Raw genomic sequence first — 27,779 nt, 5'->3', positions numbered from 1 at the left:
GGAGGGGGGACGTGGGGCTTACATCTCTGCTTCCAAGTGTTTCAGTATTCTCAGCCATGCTCAGCAGGAGTCCCTCCATCCAATGTATTTTCCTTTGGTTCCTGCACAGTTGACTTGAACACTGATGTGAAGATACAGCAGAAGTGAAAATGCTTTTTCCCATCCTCTCCTCTTCCCCCAATCTTCCTGGCACACATTCATGTGACAAATTAGCAGCACCAGGTCTGGTTTGGGAAAGCGGCTTTGCTGTCCTCCTTCATTCAGTGACCGTGGTTCACTGCAACTTGCAGGTCCCTGTGGAATAGAAAACTTACTGTGGAGCTCCGAAATACAACTTCCTAGCCAGGTCTCCCCTGCTCCCTTCAAACTAGCTGCTGAAATAATGTGCAGTAACCTGTAAGGCTCAGTTTCCTTGCTAAAACTTTGGAGGACAGGGAGGGAGGGAACTGACCTGTTAGCTGTGGAGAGTGTAGCCTTTTTTTTATTCTCTTAGCAGGATCTAAGAGACACATGGCTCCCCTTGTGATGCTGCAGTGCACCTCCATCCAAGGGGCTAGGAAGGCCATTCAGCTTTCTGCAGTTATTTGGTCGTTTTTTTCTCTGTCAGTTTCTAGCAAGGAGCCAGTTTACCATTGTAGGGTTTGCAAGGTGGGCACCAACCCGTAGGGCATGGAGCTGAGGCCGTGTGTGCATGTGCACACATCCTTTTTGCTGACCGCTCCCCTGGACCAAGAGCTGAAAGCCTGCAGTTGCTAGCAGCATCTGCCATAGTCTATCCGGCCTTGCGCTGTGTTTTCAGAAAGCAGTGCTCTGGCTGAGAGCAGGCCCCTGGGAACACATCGATGCTGAGCTGCTGTGGCACTTTCCCCATCCTCACTTCACAGTGAGGGGGTGGAATCCCTGGAACGGAGAGTGCTTCATTATGCAGCACTGCTGTAATTACTCTGTGTGTGTGTGGGCAGCTGGCTGAGTGGGCAGAGGGAAAGCCAGCAGGACGTGAGGAATCCCGCAGCATTTGCTGGCCGTGTTTAACACCCCTGCAACACTAAAGAAAACAGCAGGGACCAGGTTCAGGAGAGATGGAAGTGTTGTCTGCTGCGCATTTGGGTAAAAGCTTCATGTTGCAGTACATGGGATACATCTGCAGGTGTTCAGAGGCAGAGATGCTGTACTGCTATCAGGATTTTGTGGAGAACAAATTGAATCCTCCCGGGAAAAACTGATGAAAGGCTGCTGTTACTGGAAAAATAGTGTGTGCAAGTATATTTGAGTTATAGTCTAGGCAGTGCAGGAAGGCTGTCACAGCTAGACTGTTTTATCCTACATCCTCTTGCATTGTGTGTGCCATCTCTACTGAAATCTGCACATCCATGCCAGTGTGTGAGCTGCATTATTCTGGACTTATTCAGCTCCCAGCTCATCTGGAGTGAATCCAAAATCAGCCCAGTGGCTTTGGAGCCACACCAGTGTAGTTAAGATCATCCACCATATTCTCCCTTGCCAAATACCAAAGTATGCAGGTGGAAGTGCATTTTATGAATCTCTGTTGCTTAGCTTGACTTTGGTCCTGACCATACAACCTTTGCATTTAGCAGACAACTTTGCCTGTGCTCTTCAAAGGTGAACCAGGAGATCTGTGTGATGATACAGAATGTGCACTGTTGCCTTTCCCTGAAGAATGCCTGGGTTTTTCAATATCAGATCTTTCAGCTCTCCTGTTCATAAATCTAATGGGCTGATTTGTTCTCCCAGCCACTCTCCCCAGGGATGCCACACTGCCCAGGATATTTTCTTTGTGGCATTACAGAGTAAGCAGAAATATTTCAAGGCCATCTACTTATTGTATACTCATGAGACCCCTGTAAGGAGCAGGCCATTCTCCTCGATGCTGATCCTCTTATAGCTACACATATGTTGCTCACCCACATCGTTCACCACCTGACAGTGTCACAGTCTGTGCCTGAGCATATCATGCATTCACATGCTCTGAGATCTCATCTTATCCCTTCCTCACCCCAGGAAACTGCCTGAGCAAACTAACTCCTTCAGCTTTGACAAAGATCCCTAAATTTGGGTTAATGATGAAAGTATGGCATCGTTTTGTGAAGAAGCTACTCTTACCTCTCCCCATTCACCAGCTTAGAGAACCAAAGGAATGTGGAAATCTTCCTGGCATTGCACCAGTTCCCCTCAACAAGAGTGCATCATGACAGACACCCTTCAGTGGGGCAGACTGAAATATAGGAAGAAAACATCCTGCACAATACAGACAAACACACTCATTCCTGTCTGTACTGTGGGACAGGCACCACATAGGCTCACAGGCACTCCTAGGATACCTAGAAGCATGTGTGCTTATAGGAGACATGAGGAGAAAGACAAAATACGCAGACACATGGGCTGTGATGAACATGTATGGTGCAAAAGAAATCTGCATGTACAGGACATAGACACACACAAGCGCATGCTTGCTGAGACACCCACCACCCCCCAAGAGCTGTGTATGCCAGCACAGACACTGGCACATTAAGAAGCAGAAAATCACTCCCACAACCAGGCAAGCAGGCTCACTCAGCACCAGGCCAGTTCTCAGAGAAGCAGTCACAGCCACAGAGGGAGAAAAAGCCTCTGTCTGGGAGCTGCACGCAGCTCTCTCCCAGCTCTGACAAGGCATTCTCAAGGTGCGTGCTCTCATCCACCCACACACAGAGATTTCTGCCTCAGGGGGTAAATCAATAGAGAAGGTGAGAACAACACAGCTAAGGGTGGGGGGAGTGGAGGAAGAGATAAGCAAATCTGAGCATGGGATTTCTGTTCGGGCAGCCAGCTCACCAGGATCAGGTGAGGAAGGTAGAAAGTGTCATTCAACACTGAGCACTAAAAAAGAGAATTATTTATTTTTACAGAAAAAAATGCCCACCTTTGTTTATCCTCCACGTCTGGAGCCTCATTTGCCCATAGACTTTGGTAGCAATGTCTCTCTTCACAGCCATGTTTTCCCCTGTGCCTTTGTCTGCCCTACAGAAAGTGCAACACCAGCTCCCCTAAAGCAAAGGGTCACGTGCCCAGCTCCCACCCCTGGTCCTTGGGTACAGCTCTCTGTAGGTTGCATTTGGAGCAGCTGAATGTACTGATATTTCCTGTGCTGTCTGTGTAGGACACACACTCTAACCATGTCCTCACAGGGACTGTAAACAAACCAAGCTGGGGCAGGGACAATACAAGAGCATTTGACTTTGCAGCAGAGGGATCGCGCAATAACAGAGTCACAGCACGGCAGGGGTTGGAAGGGACCTCTGGAGATCATCTAGTCCAACCCCCTGCTAAAGCAGGTTCGCCTAGAGCAGGTTGCACAGGATCGCGTCCAGGTGGGTTTTGAATGTCTCCAGAGAAGGAAACACCACAACCTCTCTGGGCAGCCTGTTCCAGTACTCTGTCGCCCCCAATGTGAAGAAGTTTTTCCTTATGCTGGGGTGGAACTTCCTGTGCTCCGGTTTGTGCCCATTGCCCCTTGTCCTGTCACTGGGCACCACTGAAAGAGCCTGGCCCCATCCTTTTGACTCCCGCCCTTTAGATATTTATAAGTGTTGATAAGATCCCCTCTCAGCCTTCTCCAGGCTAAAGAGCCCCAGGTCTCTCAGCCTTTCCTCATGAGAGAGATGCTCCAGTCCCCTCATCATCTTTGTAGCCCTGGCAGAAGAGAGTCATTGATGAGGCTGGTATCATGCAGCAGGATCCTTTGTGGCAGTAGGATGGCACTTGTGATTGCCAGGTGACACCACATTTCCCACGGCATCCTTTTGTCCTCAACAGCAACTGGGGGTCACTTCCTCAAGTCACTTTTCCCTGCTCCCACTAGTCCCAGCCCTGCCACATGCATGAACTCACAGAAGCCCATGCACATACTGAGGGCTGCATTGCTGCAGTAAGGTGAGACAGAGGCAATAACACCTCAAAGAGATCATGCAAACTCACCATGTCTGTGTCCTTCCCTTTCAGAAATCCAGACAAAGGGATCCAGTTCCTGATCTCTCGAGGCTTCATCCCGGACACCCCCATTGGGGTGGCACACTTCCTGCTCCAGCGGAAGGGCCTCAGCCGCCAGATGATTGGGGAGTTCCTGGGCAACAGCAAGAAGCAGTTCAACAGGGACGTCCTGGAGTAAGTGTGGAAATCTCTTCCCCCGCTCCCTGCACTGTAAAGGAGTTGCCATCCCGCTCTGCCCCTGGCTGCACAAGCAAGCAACTTGTCCTCCATGCCCCTCCATCCCCACTCTGCAGGAGCTTCACCATTCCCACTTCTGGCTGGCACCTCTCAATGCGTTTCCCAGCAATGTGTTTTCCTTTTAATATCAGCAGCCCTTTTATTTCAGTCTCTCCTCAGAGGGCCTGCTATCATCTGGCAGGAGCTCAGCACCGTCGGGTGGTAGAACTAGTGAAGCTGGGAGGTTTTGTGACTGGGAAACTCTGTGACTGGGGTCTCAACCCATCCTGATAAAGCACCTCTGATGCTTTCTGGGAAGTACTAAGAAAGGCAGAGGAGGATAAATATCTGCTCCTTGCTGTGAGACCAGCAGAGAGCAGCGAATGCTGGCTCCACACCTGGTTCTCTTTCTGTCCAGTTTTGAGAGGGGGGGGCTTTTCAGTTTGTCCAGCTGCACTATGGGGATAGTAAGAGTGGAGTTGGTCCTGTTTGTGGTAATGAAGAGGCCTGCATGAGTAAGCATGCTACTAAGGGTTTATCATTACCACTGCAGTCACAGAGCGCTGAGGAACAACACCACTCCAAAAACTCCAATGGGCTGACCTGTCCCTTTTCTGAACAAGATCTCTAGTTTCCTCCCTATATCTGTTCAGTGGCTGCCTTTGCTGGATCATTCCCTTCAATTCTCTCACTGTGACCCTCTTCTGGTCACATAAGACATGCATCTCTCAGCCTACACCTCTCTCCTCTTTCAAGTCTTGCAATTTGGGCTGCAAAATCCTGTGAATACCTGAGACCTACACTACCTTAGCACCTGCCTGTTGCTCTGCTTTCCACATTGTAACCATTGCTAACTTGTCAGCCCCCAGCATCACAGGAGCAGGGTCTGAAGTGTTGCAAAGAAAAACATCTTACCTGTTGTTTTGAGCATTGTCCAAGATGACAGGCTTTCTGCAAAGATAGGCTTAGGGAACTGAGAGGAGCCTTTGTTTCCTGCTTGGTCCTGATCTACTTCAGGTGAGGGAAAAGGCGAAAGCACAGCTCTCTGTATGATAGAAGGGGGACATCGGGAACAGGGGACACCACCTCTCCTATCCTGAGAACCGCCACAGTGAAAGCAGGACAAGTTTGCACCAGAATGTGATTGTGAGGGCTGCCATGCAGGCTGATATGACCTGTGTAGTCAACGGACAGCAATCTCATTCAGAGATGCGTTTCAAGGGATGACCAGCACTCAGCTGTGTCTTTCTTTTATTAGGCAGAAGCACAGTTCTTGGTGAGAGCCGCCTTTGCATTAAGCAGGAATTCCTTTGCACTGGATCCTTTATTATATTCTCCTATTCTCCCAAATGTTCCCTATGTCCCTTAAATTTTGCAGTGGTTTCTCTTGAACTAAGCCAAACGGAAACCCTAAATCCAATACAAACACCACTTCTACTCCAGGGAAAGACTGGAGGATGCCAGTTCAGGGGCTAAATCTGGGCACAAATTTCAAAATTAATTTCTGCTGCAATTGCTGGTACTTATTGCTGCAGGTACCTAACCTTTGGTCCAGCTGTTTTTTTAATATACTGCATGGGTATTGATTTGGCCAGCAACAAGACACATGTTCTCTCCAGTCTCTTCATGCTGAGAGCTACAATTAAAAGTAATTGCCTCTTTTTCTCCAGCAAGCAATGTGTGGGCTGCTTCCCCTGACAGATATTCTGCTGAAGTCCACACCTAGCCTCTGCACAGACAGGGAAGTACTGCAACAGCAATAGGCTGGCACTTCCTTGTAGTCCTAAATTTGGCATCAGCTCTGCAAATGACCACGTTCTTCTGCCTCACATGTGACTACAAACTCTGTGTCAGCAGCTCCTGGGAACAGTCCCTGTTGCAAAGCTTGGTGTCTGTCTCCCAGCCCCAGTGCCCAGGAGCTGCTGTGTTGTGGTTGCCTGTCTTGCCTCTGCATGTTGCAGGAGGGCCATTAAAGCAGGTGGCCCTACTCCGTCATGCTCATTACCCTCGGTTTCCACTGCGCTTCTCAATGTACCACTCCAAATGTTCGATGAAAGAGTAAAGCTACCATCCTATTTACACATGTAGAAAGCAAGGCTCAAAGATGGGAACTGAGCTGTTGAGGCTGTGTGTACATGGACATATTTTGGACATGGACTGTGTGGACATGGACATATGTCAAGCAACTGAGTTTGAATTTGGGGTTCAGACCTGTGTCTGATCTTCCCAGGCAACAGATGATGTTCTTACACTAACAGTCTGTGCTGCTATCACCTCTTCACAATAAATTGCTGATTCATCTGCCTTAAAGACAAAGATAAAAGTAGACCTAAAATATGCACAAAATGTTCTAAACCAGGAAGGAAAAAGCACACACATTCAGCTGGTTGTAGCTGTGCTCTTTGCAGGTGCTTTCACTCTCTTCCTATTTCAGTTCTGAGCTTGGGGATAGCAATGGTTGGTGGGTTTTGGAAGCAAGTTTTCATCGAATGCTTGTCAGAGCTGGCTGGGCGATGGCTGCACACCCAGCAGTGTAACATGCATGGAAACAAGGCATTGCCAGGAGAAATTCTGGCCCAGGATTATCATCCTGGTTATTTTTTCTGTCCATGCTGCAGGCAGGAGAGGGCTGGCACTGTACTGTAATGTGCTGGCATTTCCACTGCACTGTAGCTCAAGGGCTAGTCACAACTTCTGAGCTGTTTGGGAACAAAAGGCAGCTCAAAGACCTGCATTTTAGAACCATCTAAGACCCAGTCTGGTTCTCATTTTCCATCCAACTCCAATTAAACTAGCTCAGGAACACTGGCACAGGTTGGGAGAACGAACTCTGCAAGGGCTGTCTTGCAATCCCGTCTACCCACACTTAGCAAGACAGTGTTAGGGTACATGGTATTCCCTGGAGAGCATGTGGCAGACAGGATAGCTCCTACAGTAGCTTCTGCACAATTTGCCCAATGCCACAGTCCTTTTTGTGGCCCAAGTGGGCAGAAGAAGATCAGGCATTCCTAGTCCCGGCAAGCTCAAATGCCCAGGCAGGGTGGCCGTGAGTGGTCAATAGTTGTTGGACAGGCTCTGACCACCTGCAGTGAGCAAGCCTGTATGCAGGGGGAGATGTCTCTGCTCTTTCACATCCCAGACCTGGCCCTGGCCCGTCCTCCCCCTCCCGAAAGCAATTTCAATTATTGATGCCACTTGCTGTGTTAGTTCAGCTTTCGCTTGATGTGAAAACTTGTGTTAGAATTGTGTATTGTAAGCAGAGTTTCTATTGCAGCCAGGTTGAATTAACCCAACTGCATGAATAAATAATAGGACAGCTTTTAAAACATCTGCAAAAGTGTCAGCCTCCCTTGTGCATTTGGAGGCGGGGCAGAGCTGCCCAGGTTACAAACTCCAGACTCAGCTGTAAGTCCAGCCACAAGTCTATACTCTGTAAACTTCTCTTGGCTTCCATAGGTATTGAGGCTGTGCTGGCTGACAAACAAGCCAACCACTGCCTGTACCTGGAGTCAGGCAACAGAGCTCAGGAGTGCACAGTGGCATTAGGCACTGTGAGGATGATCCCTCTTTACTGCCCACCCAGTAAATGCAAACCTCCAGAGAAGTGCCATGCTGGTTGCAAAGCCTGTTTGTGTACATGGGCAGGGGGGTGAGTGAGAGTAAGCTTAGTATGAGGCTTGAGCACTTGGGTATGCTGCTTTGCCTTCCCACACCTGCATGTCCAGTGCCTAAATGCTCTGAAATTATATTCTCCCTTCCATCTTCCTACTTTATCTATCAACCTTTAACTGATTTTCTTGGAACCCAGAAAAGGTGTCTGGATAACTCACAAGTAATTATACACGCTAGCCAGAGGAACAAGGGAGAGAGCAGTATCTGACTATAATTGGCACACTTCCTTTGGTAAGACTAAACTGCTCAGGCCTGTCTGTTTAGGGAGATGGAGTATGTCATTTTCTCTTGCAGAAAAGGCTTAAATCTTTAAAAGTAGGATTAATCTCACCTATTGTTAGCCACCACCAAGTTTAGTGTCTTCTATCAATTTATGAATTCCTTTAGTCAATGGAGAGACAGAGGTCCCTCAAGAGTGTTGTTTTTCTCAATGTGCTAGTTTAGGCTGGACATCTAGCTTTTAGGCATTTTATGTTACAGGGGATAAATCCCGTCTGTAACCCATTTTGGGCATCCCACAGTAATAACCGCTCACTGTGATCCAGCATCCCACAATAAGATCTAGACTTTTCTCCTGGGAATCTGCTTCCACAACCTGCCCTGCAGCCAGCTGGGAGGAGTCACTGGGAACCTATCCTAGGGTTTCAATGTCTACCAGTCCAGGGAATACAGCTGTAGAGAGGTAGCCTGGACCATTAAAGCACTGATCTGGTACTGAGCAGTTTTTATCAAATCTACTTGGCAAGTACTGCAGGAAAATCATTTTGTTACTTTGAAAAAGTCATGCCCAAGGCATTAACATATATTTTTAATGAGACACATCATCATTATTGCATCCTTTCTTCATTCCTTTCTTTTGTACTACATGTTCAGATGTATTGTTTTTCTTTTTGTGCACTCTTCATTACGTGTTTATTCGTTGCTTTTGATCTCCTTCATTCGTCCTTCCCTTCCCTTCCCTTCCCTTCCCTTCCCTTCCCTTCCCTTCCCTTCCCTTCCCTTCCCTTCCCTTCCCTTCCCTTCCCTTCCCTTCCCTTCCCTTCCCTTCCCTTCCCTTCCCTTCCCTTCCCTTCCCTTCCCTTCCCTTCCCTTCCCTTCCCTTCCCTTCCCTTCCCTTCCCTTCCCTTCCCTTCCCTTCCCTTCCCTTCCCTTCCCTTCCCTTCCCTTCCCTTCCCTTCCCTTCCCTTCCCTTCCCTTCCCTTCCCTTCCCTTCCCTTCCCTTCCCTTCCCTTCCCTTCCCTTCCCTTCCCTTCCCTTCCCTTCCCTTCCCTTCCCTTCCCTTCCCTTCCCTTCCCTTCCCTTCCCTTCCCTTCCCTTCCCTTCCCTTCCCTTCCCTTCCCTTCTTCCCCTCTACCTGTTTCTGACTCAGGAATTACTGCAATTTATAGTTCATTCGTGAACAAGATAATGTGAGTGATGCCATGAATGGCGTCGGCTGTGCTGCTGGTACTGGATGGTTTGTGTTTAGGTCATGGGACTTGGAAGTCCAGAAGTGGCTGTCCTGGTGCATTTGCTGTTAGAGGAGAAAGGGACAGGGATTCGAGCAGAGGAGACATTGTGCTGAGTTTGGGGCTGGTTGGTGTTAGACTGTAAGTTGCTGTTAAAAACACTCTTCCTGTGGGTGAGCAGCTCTCCTGTCTGCCAAATGTGTGTTGTCTTCTCTTTCTCTCATGGGAAGTCAGGGAGAGAAAAGCTGCTCTTAGGAGTGTAAGTGCAGAGCTGGGAGCCCAGAAAAGAGGCTGTCTCTCAAAGAAGTGTTAGATTCCTCTTGGACTGACAGAGTGAACTTGACGGGTTAGCCCAAACTAGCTTCGTTTCCCCTTCTCGCTGAGGATGTTACAGAGGATCAATAGGGGACTTGCATTACAGAAGGGTTTGAGTAGCACAGTGCTGCAGCTTGTGCTGTGGAGCAATAGATAATGATGTGGTTGAAACAGGACAGGGGGAAGAACATGTCAGGCAGTTCTGACCTCCTGCTGCAAGCAGGGCTGTGGCACAGATCAAACTTGTGAACAAGAGCAACTTTCCTGCGCTAGGCTTGCAAAGATGGAAGGTGCAGCTCGAACCTGCCTAGATACCCAGGGAAAACTGGTTTCCCTTGTTCCTTGGGGGACACATATTCCCAGTGTCCCTTGGAGGGGAAGATGAAGGCCAAGCAGAACCCTCCCCTGCATGGCCTGTGTGCCTGGAATGGGAACAGCTCTCCACCTTGCGAGTCAGCTCTGGTGCAAGACAGGAGGCAATTTCTTGATTAGGAAAGAGTGGATGCCCAAGTGAGTAGCTATGTGAGCTACCGATAACCCTGGGAGGACAAGTAGGCATGACTCAGCCCCCAAAAAAAAAACCAAACAGGCAGTACATGTGGTGCAGCATCCTCCAGAAAGGGAAGACTGGTGTGGCCATGGTCTCCATTGTAGAGATTACCCTTGGACAAGGAGGGCATGGAGGTCAGGACTGGGACATACGCCAGTGCGTGCTGGTGCATGGAATCTATGAGTCCTGCTCACTCTTCTTTCTGTGAGCCTCAGTTAACACGTGCAGGGCAGCCTCCTCCCAGGGAGCTGAGCTCTTCCTCTGCAGTCCACCCTAAGCCTGGTTCATCTTCAGAAAGTTCATAGGGTTAAGGAAACTAAGAGGGATGTTTTTTATTAATATCTTTGTGCCTTGTGGTTTAAACTTTCCACCTGGCTGCCTCCCCCCTTGCTCCCTCCCTAAGCGTGGGCTGCAGGTTCATTACAGATGCTTTTAGTTGCAGCCCAGCTCCTGCTGCATTGTCACCTGAGTGGAAAAGCTGGAAAATAGGTCATTACGCTTGGGCAAGCAGATCCCAGCCCCACACGATACAGCTGCTTCCTGCCTTCACTGAAGACTTTTGCCACAAGGCTCTTGCCATGCTTTGCCCTGTGCTAAGTCCTTGCAGCTCTGATGCCACTATGTCCATCCCCTTTTGGGGGGATCTATGCCCTCCAGCCTAGGAGGAAGTATGGCTGCCACAGAGGTCATAGCTGAGAAAAATGATCTAACTAGGAGCCCACCTTTGGGTCCTGCCACCTGGCATGCAGTTCTCTGCAGTTGTGAGGTGCCTGTCTGCTGAGTGCCTCAGGACAGATCAAGCTCCCATGTATACTGGTGGCACAAGAGCCCTGAAACTTCATCACCTTCTTTATGAAGCAGGGTGTCAGCATTTTTCCTGCTCACTTCAGCAACGTGATCCGAATATCCAAAGTCCTGTACCAGCGGGTACTGGACTAAATACATCTCTGGATGTGGGTGAACTCATTTCAGGTCGCTTCTTGCAAGTCTGTGGGGAGGAAAGAGTTGAAACAGGAGGAGATTTTATAAGGTGATTACTCTGCCCGTGCTTCATTATCCTTCAGGCTTCCTGGTGTTCCTGGAATAGGCATCTCACAGGTGTTCTGCTGTTTGTGAAAAAGTTAACTCAGCACTGGTTTTGGCACATGCACGTAAGCTGCTAGTTTATTCCTTGGATGCAGAGAGCCATCCGCTTTCAGCTCAACCTTTGTCTCTTACATTGGTAAATCCAGTTTTGGGGAGAGACACCTCACTCATGCATGTGGTTACACTGCCTTTGACATTGTCATCTCCGGAGGCGGACGAGATCAATGTAGTTTTTGCAGTCTACTTGCCAAGATATGCTATGTCAGCTTCTAGGGTCTCTATCTTGGAAAGAAAAGACCTCCTTGATCTGGTTTCACAAGGAAAGTTGCATTGCATTTCAGTGCTTAGGCACCAGAGTGCATTCAGAAAGTTAACAGGAATCTGAGCTCAGGCAAAGCAGCAAAACTTGTAGCCACCTAAAAGAGGGGCAGGAACGTGGCAGCCCCATGGCACAAGGCTCTTTGGCTCTTTGAATGGACTTTGCTGCACCAAATTTGCTCACAAAAATTATCAGACAACTATGATCCACCACTCTTTCTGTCTAGCCGCAGAAAGTAGTAGCATACCTGATGGCTCCTCTAGGAAATATTCCTCAGGCCTTTGGCACAAGCTTTGTCAGATAAATCAAATGCAAGCTCAGGCTGACTTTTCTTGAGTCAAACGTTCTTCCTCGCCTGTCCTTTCTGCCTGGTCAGCTTTTCTCAGCAAGCAGGATGGAGGGCACCCTTCTTGGGGCTGAGAGACAAATGGAAGGGACTCCCAGAAGTTCATCTTAGAATTTACAAAGTAAACCTGCATCTGTCAGTCCATTACAGAAACTCTCAAAGGAGAAGCTGAGCATAACTCATGTAGCAATGCCTGTTTGATTTTGAAAAGAGCTATGAAAAGCTGCCTTGTCCTACTTGTCCTAATAAAGACTTGATGCTTTCTGTATCAAGGGCATTGACTTTGTTATTTGGGATTCGTATACAAAGGGTGAGAACGTGTTAGAGCAGCCTGTGTGGAGGTGGAAGGAATGATCAATGAGGGAGGGAGTGAAAGATATACGAATTAATGCTGGTGGATTGGGGTTACTAGGGTGACCTCAGCAGGTCTTACCAGTGTGTGTAAGGACTCTGCTTTCACATGTCTGGAAGCAGACAATAACAGAAAAATTATTGAGGTCAATGCTGAGAAACATCACGCATTGGAGAGGATTAAAAAATAATAACAAAAGTCAAACTTCAGAGGTGGTTGCAGCTGTGAACACAATAATGACTAACCAGATAAAAACTTTTTTTACTATCAAAGATAAATTCCAAGAAGCAGAATGCCTTGATGTTAACCCAAGGGACATGTGAGTATAAGTATAAAAAAAATAAAAATAACAAAGGAAAGAGGCAGTGGAGGAAGTTTCTGCTGTTGACAGAAACCATTTGTGTGTTTCTGCAGTCCACCTCTTGGAGAGGAAAAAAAATATTTCATGTAAGATTTCCTGTGAGAGCAGCTCCATTGATTCTCTGTCCTTGCTCCTCACCAGTTCTTCCTACATTTTGATTATGTGGAGTTTGTGCAGGGAAAGAGCCCAGGTTTCCTAGGTGAGGTTGTAATGACTCCAACCTTAGAAGATACTGATCACTATGTTCAGCCAGAGCTCTTCGTAAGTTATTCTGTGGGTGTCACTTCAGTTAAACAATGATATCTCAACTTTTGAATCAAGGAGGGAATGGAAGAATAGAGGGACATCTCTGAGCATTTGAACCCTGTTCCTCACTCATTTGAGACATCATGCAATAGATTTTTATTCTAGAACGGCTGTACATGGCATTCAACAGCCTAGTTCACAAAACACTTCCCAACAGCCTACAGCCAAGTGCAGCACTACAAAAAAGACCAACAGACACATCTCCAGTTTATCACAGAAAGGAAGAAGAAGAAACTGATGACAGCACATCCCTTTATTAGCAGAGGTTTGTTTGGTCAAATTTCCAGATAAACCTAGGAAATGGAAGGATCCAGAAGAGAGTTAATCCGCTCCCCCTCTATTTTCCCTGTACCACTCCTCATACAGTCCCAGACAACCGGTCTTGAGGAGAATGTCCTCCTAACCTTAAATTTGGGATCAGTGTATCCTTCACAACATGAGAAAACGAACCAAACATAATGCAGAGGATGAAAGAAAGGGGGGGGGGGGGGGGGGGGGGGGGGGGGGGGAGTGGGGGAGTGGGGGGGAGTGGGAGATAGAATTAGCGTCCAAGGTATATAGAAGCAGAAAATATGAAGTCCTTGAATTTTTAATACACTTGTAATGTCAAAGTGGTGCCATGTGGCTGAAGATAAGCAAATTACTAACTTTGTATTTAAGAAAGGCTTAAAGAAAATGGGATTTTGGCACCTGTGAATTTCTTGGTCTGTCAGATAGAATGTCAGCTTTAGAATTTATGGGAAAGAATAATGGCAGACAGGAACGTAAATGGTACATACCAAAGCCAGTAGAGAGTAGATTAATTCAATGTCTTTCTTCCCTAAAATAACTGGTTTTCTAGACAAGGGACATGCAGAAGGTAATTCTAGACTTCACCAAAGCATTTGACATGAGAAATTGTTAGTTGAGAGTTGAAGAGAGAGAAATCAGCAGAGGAATCATAAACGGGGGAGAGAACTGGCTGATGCAGACGTTAGTGCCTACATACTCTGCTGAAATGGGAAGCTGGGCCTAAGGGAGGTTATGAGCAGAGTTTTCTGAGTCTAGTCTTTTGATAAATGCTTGCAGTAATGACCTGGACACAAAAGGTAGGAATGTGCTAACAAAATGTGCTGAAGCCACATGGGGAAGGTGTTGTCATTACAAATGACCAAAATATCATGCAGTAAGAATAAGAACAACTAGATTATTTGACTGGTACAGACAGCAAGAACTGTAGTAGTAAGTTTTGGTGACCAACAGTAGGACTTTTACAGCCTGAGAATGCTGTAGTAATGGGAAACAAGAGAGGTGGCATCCTCTGCTTTGGGTATCTAAATTGTCTATTAATTACCAGTGTGCAATGAATCACTGTTAAAGGATGTGTGAGATGAAGGATTTCCAGCAGATGACAGGGAAGCATGGCACTGAAGTATGGTGGAAATTGAAAAGATTATGTGGAATGGGTAGAATTGTATAAAATGAATAGGGCTTTGGACAGAATGAATTGTTGAGAACTCCTGGTGTTTGACTACATGGGCAGAGTTTTACCTAGCCTTGATGTTACAAGCCAGCTGGTGTTGCAATGTTATTTCTGTACAACAGCTTCCATTTCCTATTTTCTCTGAGCTGGCTCTGGTCTTTAAAGACATAATGAACATTATTGCTGCAGTGGTTGAGTGGGAGTGAAGAGTGGTGAAGACAGTATGGGTTGCAAATGGGGATGTATACTGGACTGAATGGAAGGTGAAGAGAGGACAAGTGCAGGAGCAGCCCAGTGACTAGAGATAAGGGAAGGATGGATAAGCAGGTAGCTAACAAGTGCATGTGCTGAGAGGGAGTGAGGGATGGACAATGGGTGAAGGATTATCAGGATTAACTATATTGATATTGGTATTCATGTAGGTGTCTAAATACCTATGACAATATAGATGTCTAGATATCTGTATCTATATAAATACAGATAAATATATATATATATACTTTCATTGTATATGTATATGTAAATATATATGCTGTATATAGTACGGTATGATATATATATCATGATGTATATACACACACGCTCATATATACATATATGGTTAGGCACAAGAATTGCTCGCCTGCTGTAGAATGCAGGAATCACTTGTCTGAAATTACTGTCCATTTTAAGTATGATCTGGGCAGCGGTAGTGATGTCTCAGGGCCTCTCCCACGGTATTTCCCTTGGGGACTGAGCCTTGGTACTGTAGTGAAGGAGCCTGCCTGGCATCCTCCGCAGGAGGAGGTGCTGATGAAGGCTGTGTCCCCCTCCCACAGCTGCGTGGTGGATGAGATGGACTTCTCAGGCATGGAGCTGGATGAAGCCCTGCGGAAATTCCAGGCCCACATCCGCGTGCAGGGGGAGGCACAGAAGGTTGAGCGACTAATTGAGGCTTTCAGGTAAGAGAATGAGCCCTGCAGCCCCACTGCTGCAACCAGGTGGAAGCAAAGAGCACACCCAAGGCAGAAAACATGCAGCAGCCATGGAGTGAATGGCCAGGGACCTCCCTTCCAAAGAAGGTGATCATGGAGGGGCTTCTGAAGCATGGAGTCCTCTGTGCCACAGCTGCGGCAGAGCTATGTCCTTGTCAGTTGTTCAGTGGCAAATCTACCAAAGGGCCAGAGTGAGGCCAGTCCTGACATGTCTGCCAGCAAGGGACTCCCTGTTCATTGGTGACTCACAGGAAGAGCAGCACTGGGGCTTGCAGGGGTGCTGGGTTTCTCCCTTAGCACAGCAGGCTGGAGTAGACACCTCTGATATTACCTTTACATAGTGACACCAGCCTGAATAGTCCTCTCTAGTCTCACTTGCTCTTTTGGTTCCTGAGGACAAGAAGGCTGAAGTTTCAGTGGCCTACTTCAGCTGTTGGTAGGTAAATTTGCCTTCAGAAAGCAGTCAGTTCCTTCTTATTTGTGTGAGAGGTGGAGTGAAAGGATGAATTTGATCCACTTGTGATGAAGCCATTGCCACCCTGGAGTAGAGGACTCCCATGTTCCATGTTAAGTGTGTGCATCCCTCCTGCTGCAGCCAGAGGTACTGCATGTGTAACCCAGATGTGGTCCAGCAGTTTCACAACCCGGACACCATCTTCATCTTGGCCTTTGCAATCATCCTCCTCAATACAGACATGTACAGCCCCAACATCAAGCCTGACAGGAAGATGATGCTGGAGGACTTCATACGCAATCTGAGAGGTGAGAGTCCTGCTTTGATTTTTTTGCCCTCTTGCTTTAAATTCTGCCTAGATGAAGGCAGCAAAAACCTAGTAGAGCTGCCTTTCTCCAGGGCTGCTGCTGCTCCCTGTGAGCCAGACATGGAGGGCCCTTTGAGGTGTCTTCTATGATACTGGGGAAGATCTAAGCTTTGTCTTCTGCAGAAAGCTGTCTAGCCTTCTCAGGAACCAACCATTTTCCTTGAGAGATGGTTTAATCTTTTTATAGATCCGACTGCTTGGAAGCAGTCCATTGTATTACATTTCCCTATTGTTCAGCTCCATCCTTCTTAGACCCTGCTGTATTGTGCTAAACAAGCCCTTCCCCTCCTTGCTGCTTTGAATCTATGAACACATTTTCCTTCTATTCAGGCTAGATCTTCCCCTTCTTAATTGCTTGCAATTACTTATAGTAACTGTAGGCGTGACAGAGTTCATGCATACATTACCTTTTCAGAATTTCTGATACATCAGTTCCCCAAATCAATTTTCTTCTGTTTTTCAAGGTCGGTCCTTCCCATCTTGGTAATAGGTTGCTAAAATGAGTTTTTCAGATGTGGTCACAATATAATCATATATAAAGCCACTGCCTCCTCCTTATTTTCAGCTCTGCTAATGCAGCTTAGTATTGTTTGGCCTTTTTGACATCATGTCTAGACAAATTCTTGTCTAATTTCCCAGCCATGTTCACTCCTAGGTCATCCTAGGTCAGCCATCTTCCAAGTGTCTCTTACAGCACATCTGCAATTCAGATGAAACTCCCTCAAACTTTTTCCAGTGTAAATTGCTGTCTAGATTTTGAACTTCTGTGGGTTCCTTTGACTTACTTCTTTGTCCTGACTGCTGTTCAGAAAGTTTCATCTCAGCCTCCCACACCTTCCCTGATTTGACAGCCACTTTGTCATCCACTTCAGACTGGTGTAATGCGACACTGAGGCCCTCTTTCAAGTTATTTCCTGAGATACTGAATGGGGCTGATACCTGACATCAGACCCTTTGGTATTACAGCTGATAGCACTAACGCAAAAGGTTTTTTTATGTTAACTTACACTTAAAGTGTCTTGAAAATCCGCCAGTTCACATAAACATAAATTCGGCCAACATGAGGATCACTTACCTCCAGTGTGTGACACACCACAATTCTCTAGAGTGAGTGAATGTCACCCCATTACAGACAAGGGGAGACAGTTCATCCCAGACTCACCTGCAGGCCAATGCCCAGGTCAATATATTTACCAGCCTGTATTTGGAAAAAGAAAGAGTATTCAGGCTACATTTGCAAGGATGTGGATGAGGAAGCCAGGAGGTGATAATGCTTCTCCACTCCTCAGAAAAAGCAGAGAAAATCAATACAAAATGACTGAAGGAATTCAGTTCAGAGGAAAGACTGACAATTTAATTTACGGTGTTAGGCTCAGGGAAGGGTGAAAGAAAACATTTCTGCCAAGTTCTGCAAGGGTCAGACAGCAAAATTTGGAGAGTTATCTAAGGAGATGTAAAAGAGGAAAGGGACAGAACCAAGACAGAGATATCCCAGACAGAGTAGCAGGAGAGTATTACTCCTAGGAGACAGCAGAGAAGGAAAGTGGTGGAGGCCACCAAGCAAACAGGAGAGCTGACACTTGCATTGGCAGGAGGAGCAGCTGAATCCCATCATAGATCTCCTCCACATCTAGCACTTCTGATGATATGAAATCAATGCAGGGGGTGCTGCTGAGTGGCCCGAAATATATGAATGTGAAATTGTGGCTATAAAACCTTAGGGAACACATGGAAAGGAGCCACCATGCGGAGCAATGGAATAATGAAATCTTCTGCATTGGCCTTAGAGATGTCAGTCTTTCCTGCTGGTGCATTAGGTGTGTTAGAGCAAGAAAGAAGACAGCCTGAAGTATTGCTCTTTCCCTTCAGCCTTCCCAGCACTGCACAGTGCAGAGGCACTAGTTGCCTGTCAGGGTCCACTGGGTCCTCCCTTTCCTTTTACGTCTGCCTAGCCTGCCCGACATCTTCTGTGTTTGGCAGGGGTCGATGATGGTGCTGACATCCCACGGGAGCTGGTAGTGGGGATCTACGAGAGGATCCAGCAGAAAGAGCTAAAATCCAATGAGGACCATGTGACTTATGTCACCAAAGTGGAGAAGTCCATTGTTGGAATGAAAACGGTGAGCATCCATAACCCTGCTGGCACCCACTCACGCCTCTTACCCCCATCTCCCTCTCTGCCCTCTTTTCTGCCTTTCTCCTATGGCCCTACTCCTCTTCTGTAATACTTCCCTTGCTTGTCTTGATGAATTAATTCCTTTTTCTCCAAACACTTTCTTCCTTGCTATCTCATTCTTTCCTAATTTGGGGGGATGTCCTTGGCCAGAATTTACAGTATCTGGTGTGGTAATTGTTTGCCCAAGAACCTCATTGCAGATCCTGCCTGCCAATGCAGGTCCTGCCTGCCAATGCTCTAGTGATAACTCTGCAGTGTTTCAAATTTTCAGGCCTTATGAGGGTGCAGGAAGCTGAAGTCAAAGTGATAGAAAACAATATCACCCATCTGTCTCTAATGAGCTCTCTAAGGATTGACAAGGTTAAGAGACCCCCAAATGCAGAGACAGCTTCTTTAGCATCTGCAGATGTCCAGTGGGGTGAGAGGGGATGAGCAGTCACCCAGTGACTGAAAGCCAGAGGTATGTGAAGATAGGATGTGTGAGCAAGAGGGTTGCCTATAGGCTGTCCCACTCCTCTGATTTATCCACATCACAAAGGCATAGCTCTCTCTGCTGTTGCACCAGCAGGAAAAGTGATGGTGAGGAGCGGTGGTGAGGAGACAATTTGAGTCAGCAGAGTGGGCAGAACTGGCTTGTGCTAACTGTCACTGGGCAGGGTTGTGCAGGCTGAGGGTGGGGAAGAACCACAGTGGCACCTCCCTCAGCCTCTGCATGCTCTTGTGGCTCTTCCACAGGTTCTGTCCGTGCCCCATCGGCGGCTGGTCTGCTGCAGCCGCTTGTATGAAGTGACTGATGTGAACAAGGTGCAGAAGCAGGCAGCTCACCAGAGGGAAGTTTTTCTCTTCAATGACCTGCTGGTGGTGAGTGTGCTCTGGCAATTAGGCACTGCAATGATAAAACTCACCCTGATTTCTATAAAGAAATCTAAAACCAGTCCACAACACCCATTTCCCCCCTGTTCTAAGGACAGACCATCTCCTCGTCCATCAACATTGTAAGACACAGCTGTGGATCTTTCACTGTTAAAAACCTACTGAATCTAAAACTACTCTAACCCTTGAAAAAACAGTCACATCCCACAGACATCCAAGCAATGTCATTGCTCTCTCCCATGCCTTTGCCAGCAGGGAGGTTCATTTCATGAAAGGAAGGTTCATTTCTTTGTCTGTTTGCACTATAGTAGACAGAGCCCTCCCGCGCACTTTAAATCTTTCCTGCCAGACACTTTAAAACCACTACCTTCTAACATTGCAAAGGCTGTAGGAGAGTAGATACTACTTACTGGACACCCAAATGTGTATAGGCCAGGTTGGATGGGTCTTTGAGCAACCTGGTCTAGTGGAAGGTGTCCCTGCCCATGGCAGGAGGGTTGGAACTAGATGGTCTTTAAGGTCCCTTCCAACCCAAAGCGTTCTGTGATTCTATGAATCTATGATAGTACTTTTAAAAGTGTCCTGCCCCAGCAACCTTGCAGCTGAGTTCAGACAGGTACAAGAGAGGGCAGAGGTACACTGAGACTGGGACAAGGCCAAACAAGATGGAAGTTCTGCTGAATTTAATGGCAAAAAGAAAGTGGGTGTTACAAATGTAAGGCTAAAACCAAACCCTTTTGTAGGAGCAGAGGACAAGAGAGCTTTCCCCACCTGTTTCTCTGCGCCAATTTGTACAGTTGTGAACCTGGGGAGAGGGTCTGCTCCTTGCCACCCTTCTACTCCATGGGATAAATCAGAACCGTAAGAACTAGTGCAGAGGGAGCGAGGGCAGCACAGCATTCACATATGCTCTCGTTCCCAGCTCTAAGGTATTTCTGACAGGCTTCCCTTTGCCTTTTGATCTGGCCCTTGATGAAGAGAATTACCCTTGCAAATTCAGAAATGTGGGCATCAAAAAGCCAGCACCCCTGGGAGACAGAGAGCTGAGTGGGGCCCAGGGCTACTCGTACAGGATTTCACAAGTTGTTACAAGTGCAGCATGCCAGGCAGCTTTCTGGGCAAAGAGCCTGTCAGTCAGCAAGTATTACTCCCATGTACAATTAACAGGGCTTGCAAAAAGCTTTTTTGCTTTGAGCAGTTTGCGTTGGTCTTGCCTCACTGTTCCCCAGCACCCTGCCCAATGATGCATCTTTCCCTCCAACAGATCCTCAAGCTTTGCCCCAAGAAGAAAAGCTCCTCAACATACACATTTTGCAAGTCGGTTGGCCTGCTAGGGATGCAGTTCCATCTCTTTGAGAATGAATGTAAGTCTGTTGCTCCTCGGTTGCCTGGAGGGGTTTGGCAGGGAAAAGGAGAAGGAAGGAGGGGAGCTGCGTCACCCAGTGTGAGTTTGCATCATAAGAGAGATTCCATCAGGCTTAAAAGTGTAGGCTTCGTGCTGAGGAGATCGCTGTGTGAGTACAATGTGATGAGAAAAGGCTCCTGGTACCTCTTGCTAGGTCTGAGCACCTGCAGAGGGGCTGAACTTAAGCTCACTGAAGGATCTGGCTTATCATGGTGGCAGGGAGAGCACTAGTGGGGAAGAATGAAGAATTCAATCCTCAGATATATCTCACTGATCTCTCGGGAGCCAATTGTAGGTGGAGAATCTCATTGACAAAACTGATGCTGCCAGCTTTAGCCCCTCTTTCCTCGAGCCCAAAGTCACGACTCCCGCCTCTACCTTCCACATCAGCAAAGGCTCAGGTGCTGCTGCTGCCTCCCCACACTCTGCCATGCTGTGCTGTGCTGAAAGCTTCCCAAGGCAGAAGCAGAGCCCTCGGAACAGCACCCACCAAACATGGCAAGAGGCCAGCCCTAGTCATCTTGACCTTGATGGTCTGGGAATAGAGCCATGATGTGTCACGATTGAGGCTGGTTGTGCTGTGGAGGAATTCCAGAAACAGGCGGGCTTCCTGCTGGCACAGGCAGAGGGGCTGCACAGCAGTCCTAGGCAAGTGTGGCTGATGCCCACTGGGGTTTTTGTGAGCACCTGCAGAACATGCTGCAAGGAAGGAAGACTGGAGCAGCACTGTGGCTATACTAAGTTTTTTACATCCTCCCTCTACCCTGTTGCCAGCATGAGTCACTCTCTCAACACCCTACCCTCTGGAGCATGAAGAGGCTTTCACATCCCTGTATATACAAAAGAGTCATTCATACCTGAACATCCCCAGGAGGCACCATCAGAGGTGCTATCAGTTTTCAGGGATATCACGACTATCCTGGGAGTGCCCAAGGATCTTCTGGTAAAGGCATCCTGTTGTGTATCCCCTGCAGAGACAGAAAAGCAGATGTCCTAAAGAGCTTGTGATCTGAACAGATGAGACAGACACAGGGTGGGAAAAGGGGCCTGGGACAAAAACAGGGGGAGCTGAGAGCTGGCAGCAGATAGCAGGTTGGTCCTTTGACTTGTTTGGTAAAGACTGATAAAGGAGGAGGGTGGGGAAGGCAAGCAGCTGCAGGAGAAGTGGAGAAGGAGAGAAAGCAGGACAGGGGAAGAGAGAAATTAAATGAAGAGAAAGGTGAGAGGGAAGGAGAAAAGAGATTGAAACCACTGGCCATTGAGCAAAAGGCAGAGAAAGTCCAGTCACAAGTGTAGCAAGTTCTCTGCACCCTCTTGTTCTCCTGCTTCTGTTGGCTGAATCTCCAGCCACCACCTCCCTGCACCCAACCTGATCTTTAAAACACAAGGCCTTTTATTGTGATACTTTCACTCTCTGGGCATGTCATTTCATTTACTTTCTCGTGTGTTTTCCCTGTCGGGGAGTGCTAACCAGAGACCTACAAACCCACATCTTTCTCTTTACCCTTCTCTCTGCACAGCGCAATGAGCTTACCATTCATGCTGTGCTAACACCCCTGCCATGCTCTCTGCTGATGGAAGTAGAGACTGTGGAGAAGTCCTGCCACTGTGGACATTAATGGCTGTTTGGGCTTTGGCTCCAGAAACCAACCTCTCCTGCTGCATCTCCCACAGGCCTCATGCTCTTGGCCTCATATATACTGTTTACTCTTACATAAACTCAGAAGGGCTTTACAGTCCTACCTCTGTGCTCAGGTTCACAGAACCCATGTTGCCCTAAAAGCTAGATTTTTCTGGTTTTGGTAGCGCTGTGGTGCTCATGCCACTTGCCTTGCTGCTGCAGCTTGGTGATTCTGTTCCCTTGGAGGGCTGCAATGCTGCAGGTTGCCACAGTTTGCAGTGTGACAAACTCTAGGTATACGATTCCTTTGGACTCATGTTGGAAACTCTCTGTCCTGCAGAGGTACAAAAGCAGCCAACTACTCCAGCAAGAATGCCTGATGCCTTTTTATTTTGTCAACACATCTTCTTTACAGATTACCCTCATGGCATCACACTGGTCACTCCAGTTTCGGGCTCAGAGAAGAAACAAGTACTACACTTCTGTGCTCTGGGTGCTGAGGAAATGCAGAAGTTTGTGGAAGATCTGAAAGAGTCAATAGCAGAAGTGACAGAGCTGGAGCAGATACGAATTGAATGTAAGGGCCTCTAATACAATTCACACTCCAATGCCATCACACTGCATGTGTCTGCAAGGGAGAAGGGGTAAAGGAAATGGGTTCTTCAGTAGCAGGGGGAAGGCGGATGAGTAGCCCAAGTTTGCACAGGATTGTTCTTGTGTTCACTGACAGGGTGAAAAAGCAGGCTCTGTGTCCACCCACTAGCAGGAGAAATTAAAGAACTTAACTATGTATGATGTTTATGAAACAGGATGTGTGATCCAGTGGCCTGGAATAGTGAAGTTTAGACCATCAGACCCAGAAGGATCTTCTCCATCCCATACTTCTTTGACTATGCAAATATGATCTGTAGATAGCTGGGAAGAACAAGACAGGTCTGGTAGCCTTAGTAGCCTTGTCCTTCACTCCAATAATGTCTAGGGGACAAGCACTCTGTACTGTGTCCCTCTGTGGCCTCTTCCCCAGATGTATGTAGTATTTGATAGCTTTTCCACGTATAAACTGATGAGGCAAAGTAACTCAGCACCAGTGGTCCCCTCCCGTGCAGCAGTAACCTATTCTGTATAAAAGCAGGTCATACATAGAAGGTTGTGTGGAGATATATAAGTTGCTCCACATGTGAAGTCCTCTCCAGTTTCTGTTTTTTTTTTTCTTGGCTGTGCCTCTGTCCCTCCCTTCTTGAAACTCTCTTGTCATTTTGTTGCATTAATTCTCCTTGCTGTCTTCCCATATTGCTCCTTCAATATGCTGCTGTCCTTCACTCCATCTCTCTCCTCATTCACTTCTGTGTGTCTGTCTTGCAGGGGAGCTGGAGAAACAGCAAGGGGCAAAGACTCTCTCGTTAAGGACCAATGGAGCCCAGATGGAACTTCAATCTAAGCAAGGCTCTCCAACAGGTAAGAGGACACCCAGCTTCTCTTGGTCAAGCAGTGCTGCCTTTGCAAAGGTGTTCTCATTGATTCCTGTGAGAATAACTGCAAAAAGAAGTGTTCAGGTTTGTATCCTTTAGCCTTGGGCAAATAGTGGAAATGTGAGAGGATATGCATTCTTCAAATGCCCTAGAAAAGCCCTTAAAGTCTCAATACCTAGTCTGTAGCTGTAACATGTAGCAAAGACGTGTTCCTGATGAAGCATAGGTAACTGCTGGAGAACCTGGACCACTTTTTCTTCCCTGAACTGGTGCAATACAGTAACTGCACTATTAACTTCCTCCAGCCTCTTCACCAACACTTTGGACCAGCCTCTTTGTATCGAAGGCTTTGTGTCTATTCATGCCTTGGCTTGTATGCCAGCAAAAAACAAGTGCAAAGGTGAGTGGCTACCAACTCACTAGAATGGCACTGAGATCAGGACCCAAGAATAGGACCCCAAAGGGGCCTTCTCCTACCCCACTAAGCGGCTACCAGGTTGCAAGAGGGTCTGGATTTGTTCTTGCAGTCAAGAGTCCTGCTTGGCTCTTCACCTGTCCCTTTAGCTTTCCAGTCCACAGTATGAGGGCCCGCTCTTGACTAAAGGTACAGACCTCATGAGTGAGACCTTTTATTTTATTTCAAAGGCAAAAAGGATTTGGGGGAGAAGGTCTCGGACAGCACAGTGGAGGTAAGTAGAGTGCAGAGCAGCTGAGGTAAGTAATTCTCTCTCACTTCAGCTCTTCTCACATTCTCTGTTGTTTCTTTTCTCAGGTTTTAATCAATGCCTCCCCAGCCAGACTGACAATTTTACCAATTTCCAGAGATACAATTAAAAGTTACTGCTAGGACGGGTAATACAACTTTCAAATCCAAACTAAACTTCAAAGCATTTTCAATTTTTATAACTGTAACATCCCTCATGGACCAAGCTCCCAAACGCTGTAGACTAACCCACCCCACTGCTTATGGGGAGACTGAGAACCCCACTAAAGACTTCCCTGACATGCTAACTCCATGCAGCATCACATGCAAATTCCCTGCAGCCCAGCTTTCCTGCACAATCTCTGCAGCTCTGTTTCTCCATCCCCCCTTGACGGGGATTAAGCATGGCCTTTGTATACCAGAGACTTTCCCTAGAGCTTCACCTTCCTAGGTAGGGAGCTTGGCTGTCCTGTGTACATCTATCTTTGCAGGGATGTCTAGCATCCAGTGGGTTGCCTGTTTCTTCACAGACACCCATACTCCCACTGCCTGTGAGGAAACAGGAAAATGCAATCTTCACACTGAAAGTCTTATCTACTACTTCCTACTCTCTCCCTGTCTGGAATATCTCCATTGTCCTGAATTTGCCCTTTTTCCAGGGTAGTTCTATCCCCTCTTGTCATAGTGTACTTACTTGAAGAGTTCAGCTTCTCTGTGGGGAATGGGTGCTGCTTCTTTTCCCTGAAGAGCATCCTATTTCCCTGCAGACACCCCCTTTCTGGGGAAGGTGCCTCTCCCCAGCCAGTTTCCTATTCCTGTTGGGAAGAGTGTTTCCATGTGGAGAATGGCTTCCATGTAGCCTAATATCATTGGCACTTCATGGCCCAACAACTAGTTTTTCCTATAGGATGTTCCACAGCCTGAATAAATATTGACACAGTATTATGTCCTGCTGTGAAGTGAGTCTGAGCAACCTCCATGCTTGAGAAAGGGACAGAGAGCTCATCCTTGTTCCAGCATGGTGAGAAGCTTGGCCACTCCACAGCTTCTCCTTCCCAGTTGCTGGCGCTGCTGCCAAACGTGCCAGACCATCAAGGCAACCCCACTGTCCCAGCTGCACATCTGTGCCCCTGTCTAGCTGGAAGTGCCGTGCCAACCTGCAAGCACTTCTTTCCTACCCAGAGTTTGTCACTTGACTGACATCCTGTTTTGAGGCAGCAACTTTGCTGTGGTTTGGGGTCTCCATCAGTCCATGTCCTTGCCAGGAGGAACTGTAGCTTCATGCACTATTCGGGAAGTCTCATTTTCCTGCTGAGCTTCCCGCACTGGAGACCTCCAGCCCAGGCCAGCCCCTCTTTTCAAACTGGACTCAGTGAGCTCACTTATTTGACTCCATTAACAGCATCTCTCTGTGGGGACCCTGATGACCTCCTGCTTCCCTTCCCCCTTTCAACTGCTCAAGTAATACTCTGCCAGCAGAGGAGCATTTCCATTTCTTTGAGATTATCTAATCTGCTGCCATTTCATCATGAATTTCTTTTATCATTGTATGAGCTAGATGGGCATTTTTTCTTTCTTTTTTCCTTTTTTGAAAATCATTTCCTTTCACTGACAAACCATCAAATGGATCAGAGGGAGCTGCCTTTTGCTAGAGTATGTCAGATTTCTGCTTTTTCCTTTGTAAACAGATTAGCCAGTCATGTGGTGTACCTTCCTACTCAGAAAGGCAGGAAGCTGGGAAAGGCTTGAGTCTCTCTGTCTCTCTCTATCTCAGATTCAGCTACTGTCATTTTGCTGAAATGTACAACCTCGATTATCTGAAACCTTGCTGTCTGGTTCCCCTCTCCTTTTTGCTGGTGGGGACAAGGGCATGACCTCCGAGGTCTGTTCGTTTCCACGAGAATTCATGGACGCCTCCACTCCTAGAGTTGATTTGCGTTCCCTGTGCCATTTGGATAATCAAAGTTGCACTACATTTGGGAACGCCGGCCCTGCCGCCTTTGATGTGATGGAAAGGACAGGGGCACTTAGGCCTAGATGGAGACGATGGGGCTGTTGGGAGGGGCTGTGCAGCCAGGGGTTGTGCCTATTCTGGGTTTTTTGAGGGGAGGGAGGTTTTAATGCATGTGAGGCCAACTGGTGGTGGGGGTTCAGGGCAGCCAGTAGCAGCAGATGGGAAAAGTCTTGTAACATTTAATGCTTCTTTGGCTGTTTCTAAACTAGGTGTCAATTCACAACAGGCTTCAAACGTACCAGCACAACTCCACCCTGGGGCCCGAGAGTGGAATGCAGCCCAGCACGCGTCTTAACATGCCACGGGAGCGGCTGGAGACAGCACTGGTGCCCTCGCACCCCGCCTCGGCGGGGACACTTGTACAGTGCCAGCAGATTGTCAAAGTCATTGTCTTGGACAAGCCGTGCCTCGCTCGAATGGAGCCGGCCCTCAACCAGACTCTGACACGCTATGTCACCTCTGATTCCTGCACCTCCACCCCCTGGCGTGGTATGGGCAGTGGGCTCCCCGGGACCCCCATGAAGCTGGTCCATCAGCCTCCCCTCCCACCTCCACCACCTCCCTACAACCATCCCCACCAATATTGCCCCCCTAGCTCCCTGCTTCAGAGGCGCAGGTACTCCAGTGGCTCACGCAGCCTCGTGTAGCCACACCACCAGCACCAAAACAGCACAGACTTCCCTGCTTCCCTGCCCCACCGCCTCCTGCGGACCCTTTCTGCCTACAGAGATCTAGTTTGTGATTTATTTTTTAGTAAAAGAAGAAGAAAATTAAAAAAAAAAAAGCCAACTGACCTAAATCTTACCCTGTCTCCTCTCAAGATGATGCTAATTGGGAGGAGCCATCTTTAGAAACTGCCAACCTACATGCTCACACATCCGCACACCCTGCCAGCCCAGCTGGCCTCCCGTGCTCGTGCCGTCCCCGTGTAGCACTTTGCTGCCCTGTTCCTGAGAGGCTCGATGACCTGCTGCTTCGTAGACACTGTGTCTTCCGTTTGCTACTCCTCAACCTCCTTCCCTGCCTTGCATTTACCTGACCATAGGTTTGTTCCTACCCTAAAACTTCACCAGCCTCGGAGAGAAACGGACTCACCCGTGCCAAGGACCGACCTTGGGGCACTCCTGGGGGTGGAGTTCCCCCTGCCACCACTGCTGCTGCCTGCTAAGCTGGAGCTGAGAACTTGTACCACTTGCCACGCTTTCTCCTCATCGCTCTTCAAATATTATCTCCTTGCAGCAGCCGGTTCCAAGTGAAGGAGTGCATGAGTGAAGGAGAGCTCAAGAGGAGGAGGGACTGTCCT

General features: G+C 47.8%; 1 protein-coding gene across 2 annotated transcripts in view; it reads left to right on the top strand.

The window, feature by feature from the left end:
• The window catches only part of IQSEC3 (IQ motif and Sec7 domain ArfGEF 3), a 100,492-nt gene extending 73,369 nt beyond the window's left edge, over positions 1–27,123 (top strand). Inside the window, exons 5-14 of one of the 2 annotated variants that reach the window (XM_086467372.1) lie at positions 4,000–4,161; positions 15,239–15,361; positions 15,990–16,156; positions 18,196–18,335; positions 19,127–19,252; positions 20,529–20,628; positions 22,706–22,867; positions 23,653–23,745; positions 24,405–24,448; positions 26,686–27,123. In XM_086467372.1, coding sequence (XP_086323498.1) covers positions 4,000–4,161; positions 15,239–15,361; positions 15,990–16,156; positions 18,196–18,335; positions 19,127–19,252; positions 20,529–20,628; positions 22,706–22,867; positions 23,653–23,745; positions 24,405–24,448; positions 26,686–27,123 — 1,555 coding nt within the window. Of the gene's footprint in view, positions 1–3,999; positions 4,162–15,238; positions 15,362–15,989; positions 16,157–18,195; positions 18,336–19,126; positions 19,253–20,528; positions 20,629–22,705; positions 22,868–23,652; positions 23,746–24,404; positions 24,449–24,531; positions 24,607–26,685 lie in introns of those variants that run through there. The other variant, XM_086467378.1, reaches the window with a different exon arrangement.
• The last annotated feature ends 656 nt before the right edge of the window (positions 27,124–27,779 follow it).

This window comes from Leptosomus discolor, chromosome 1, assembly GCF_034619465.1.
Source record: "Leptosomus discolor isolate bLepDis1 chromosome 1, bLepDis1.hap2, whole genome shotgun sequence".
In the NCBI taxonomy this organism is placed as follows: Eukaryota; Metazoa; Chordata; class Aves; order Leptosomiformes; family Leptosomidae; genus Leptosomus; species Leptosomus discolor.
Note: the sequence above shows the minus strand (reverse complement) of the source record. Positions and strands in the feature narration are given on the sequence as shown.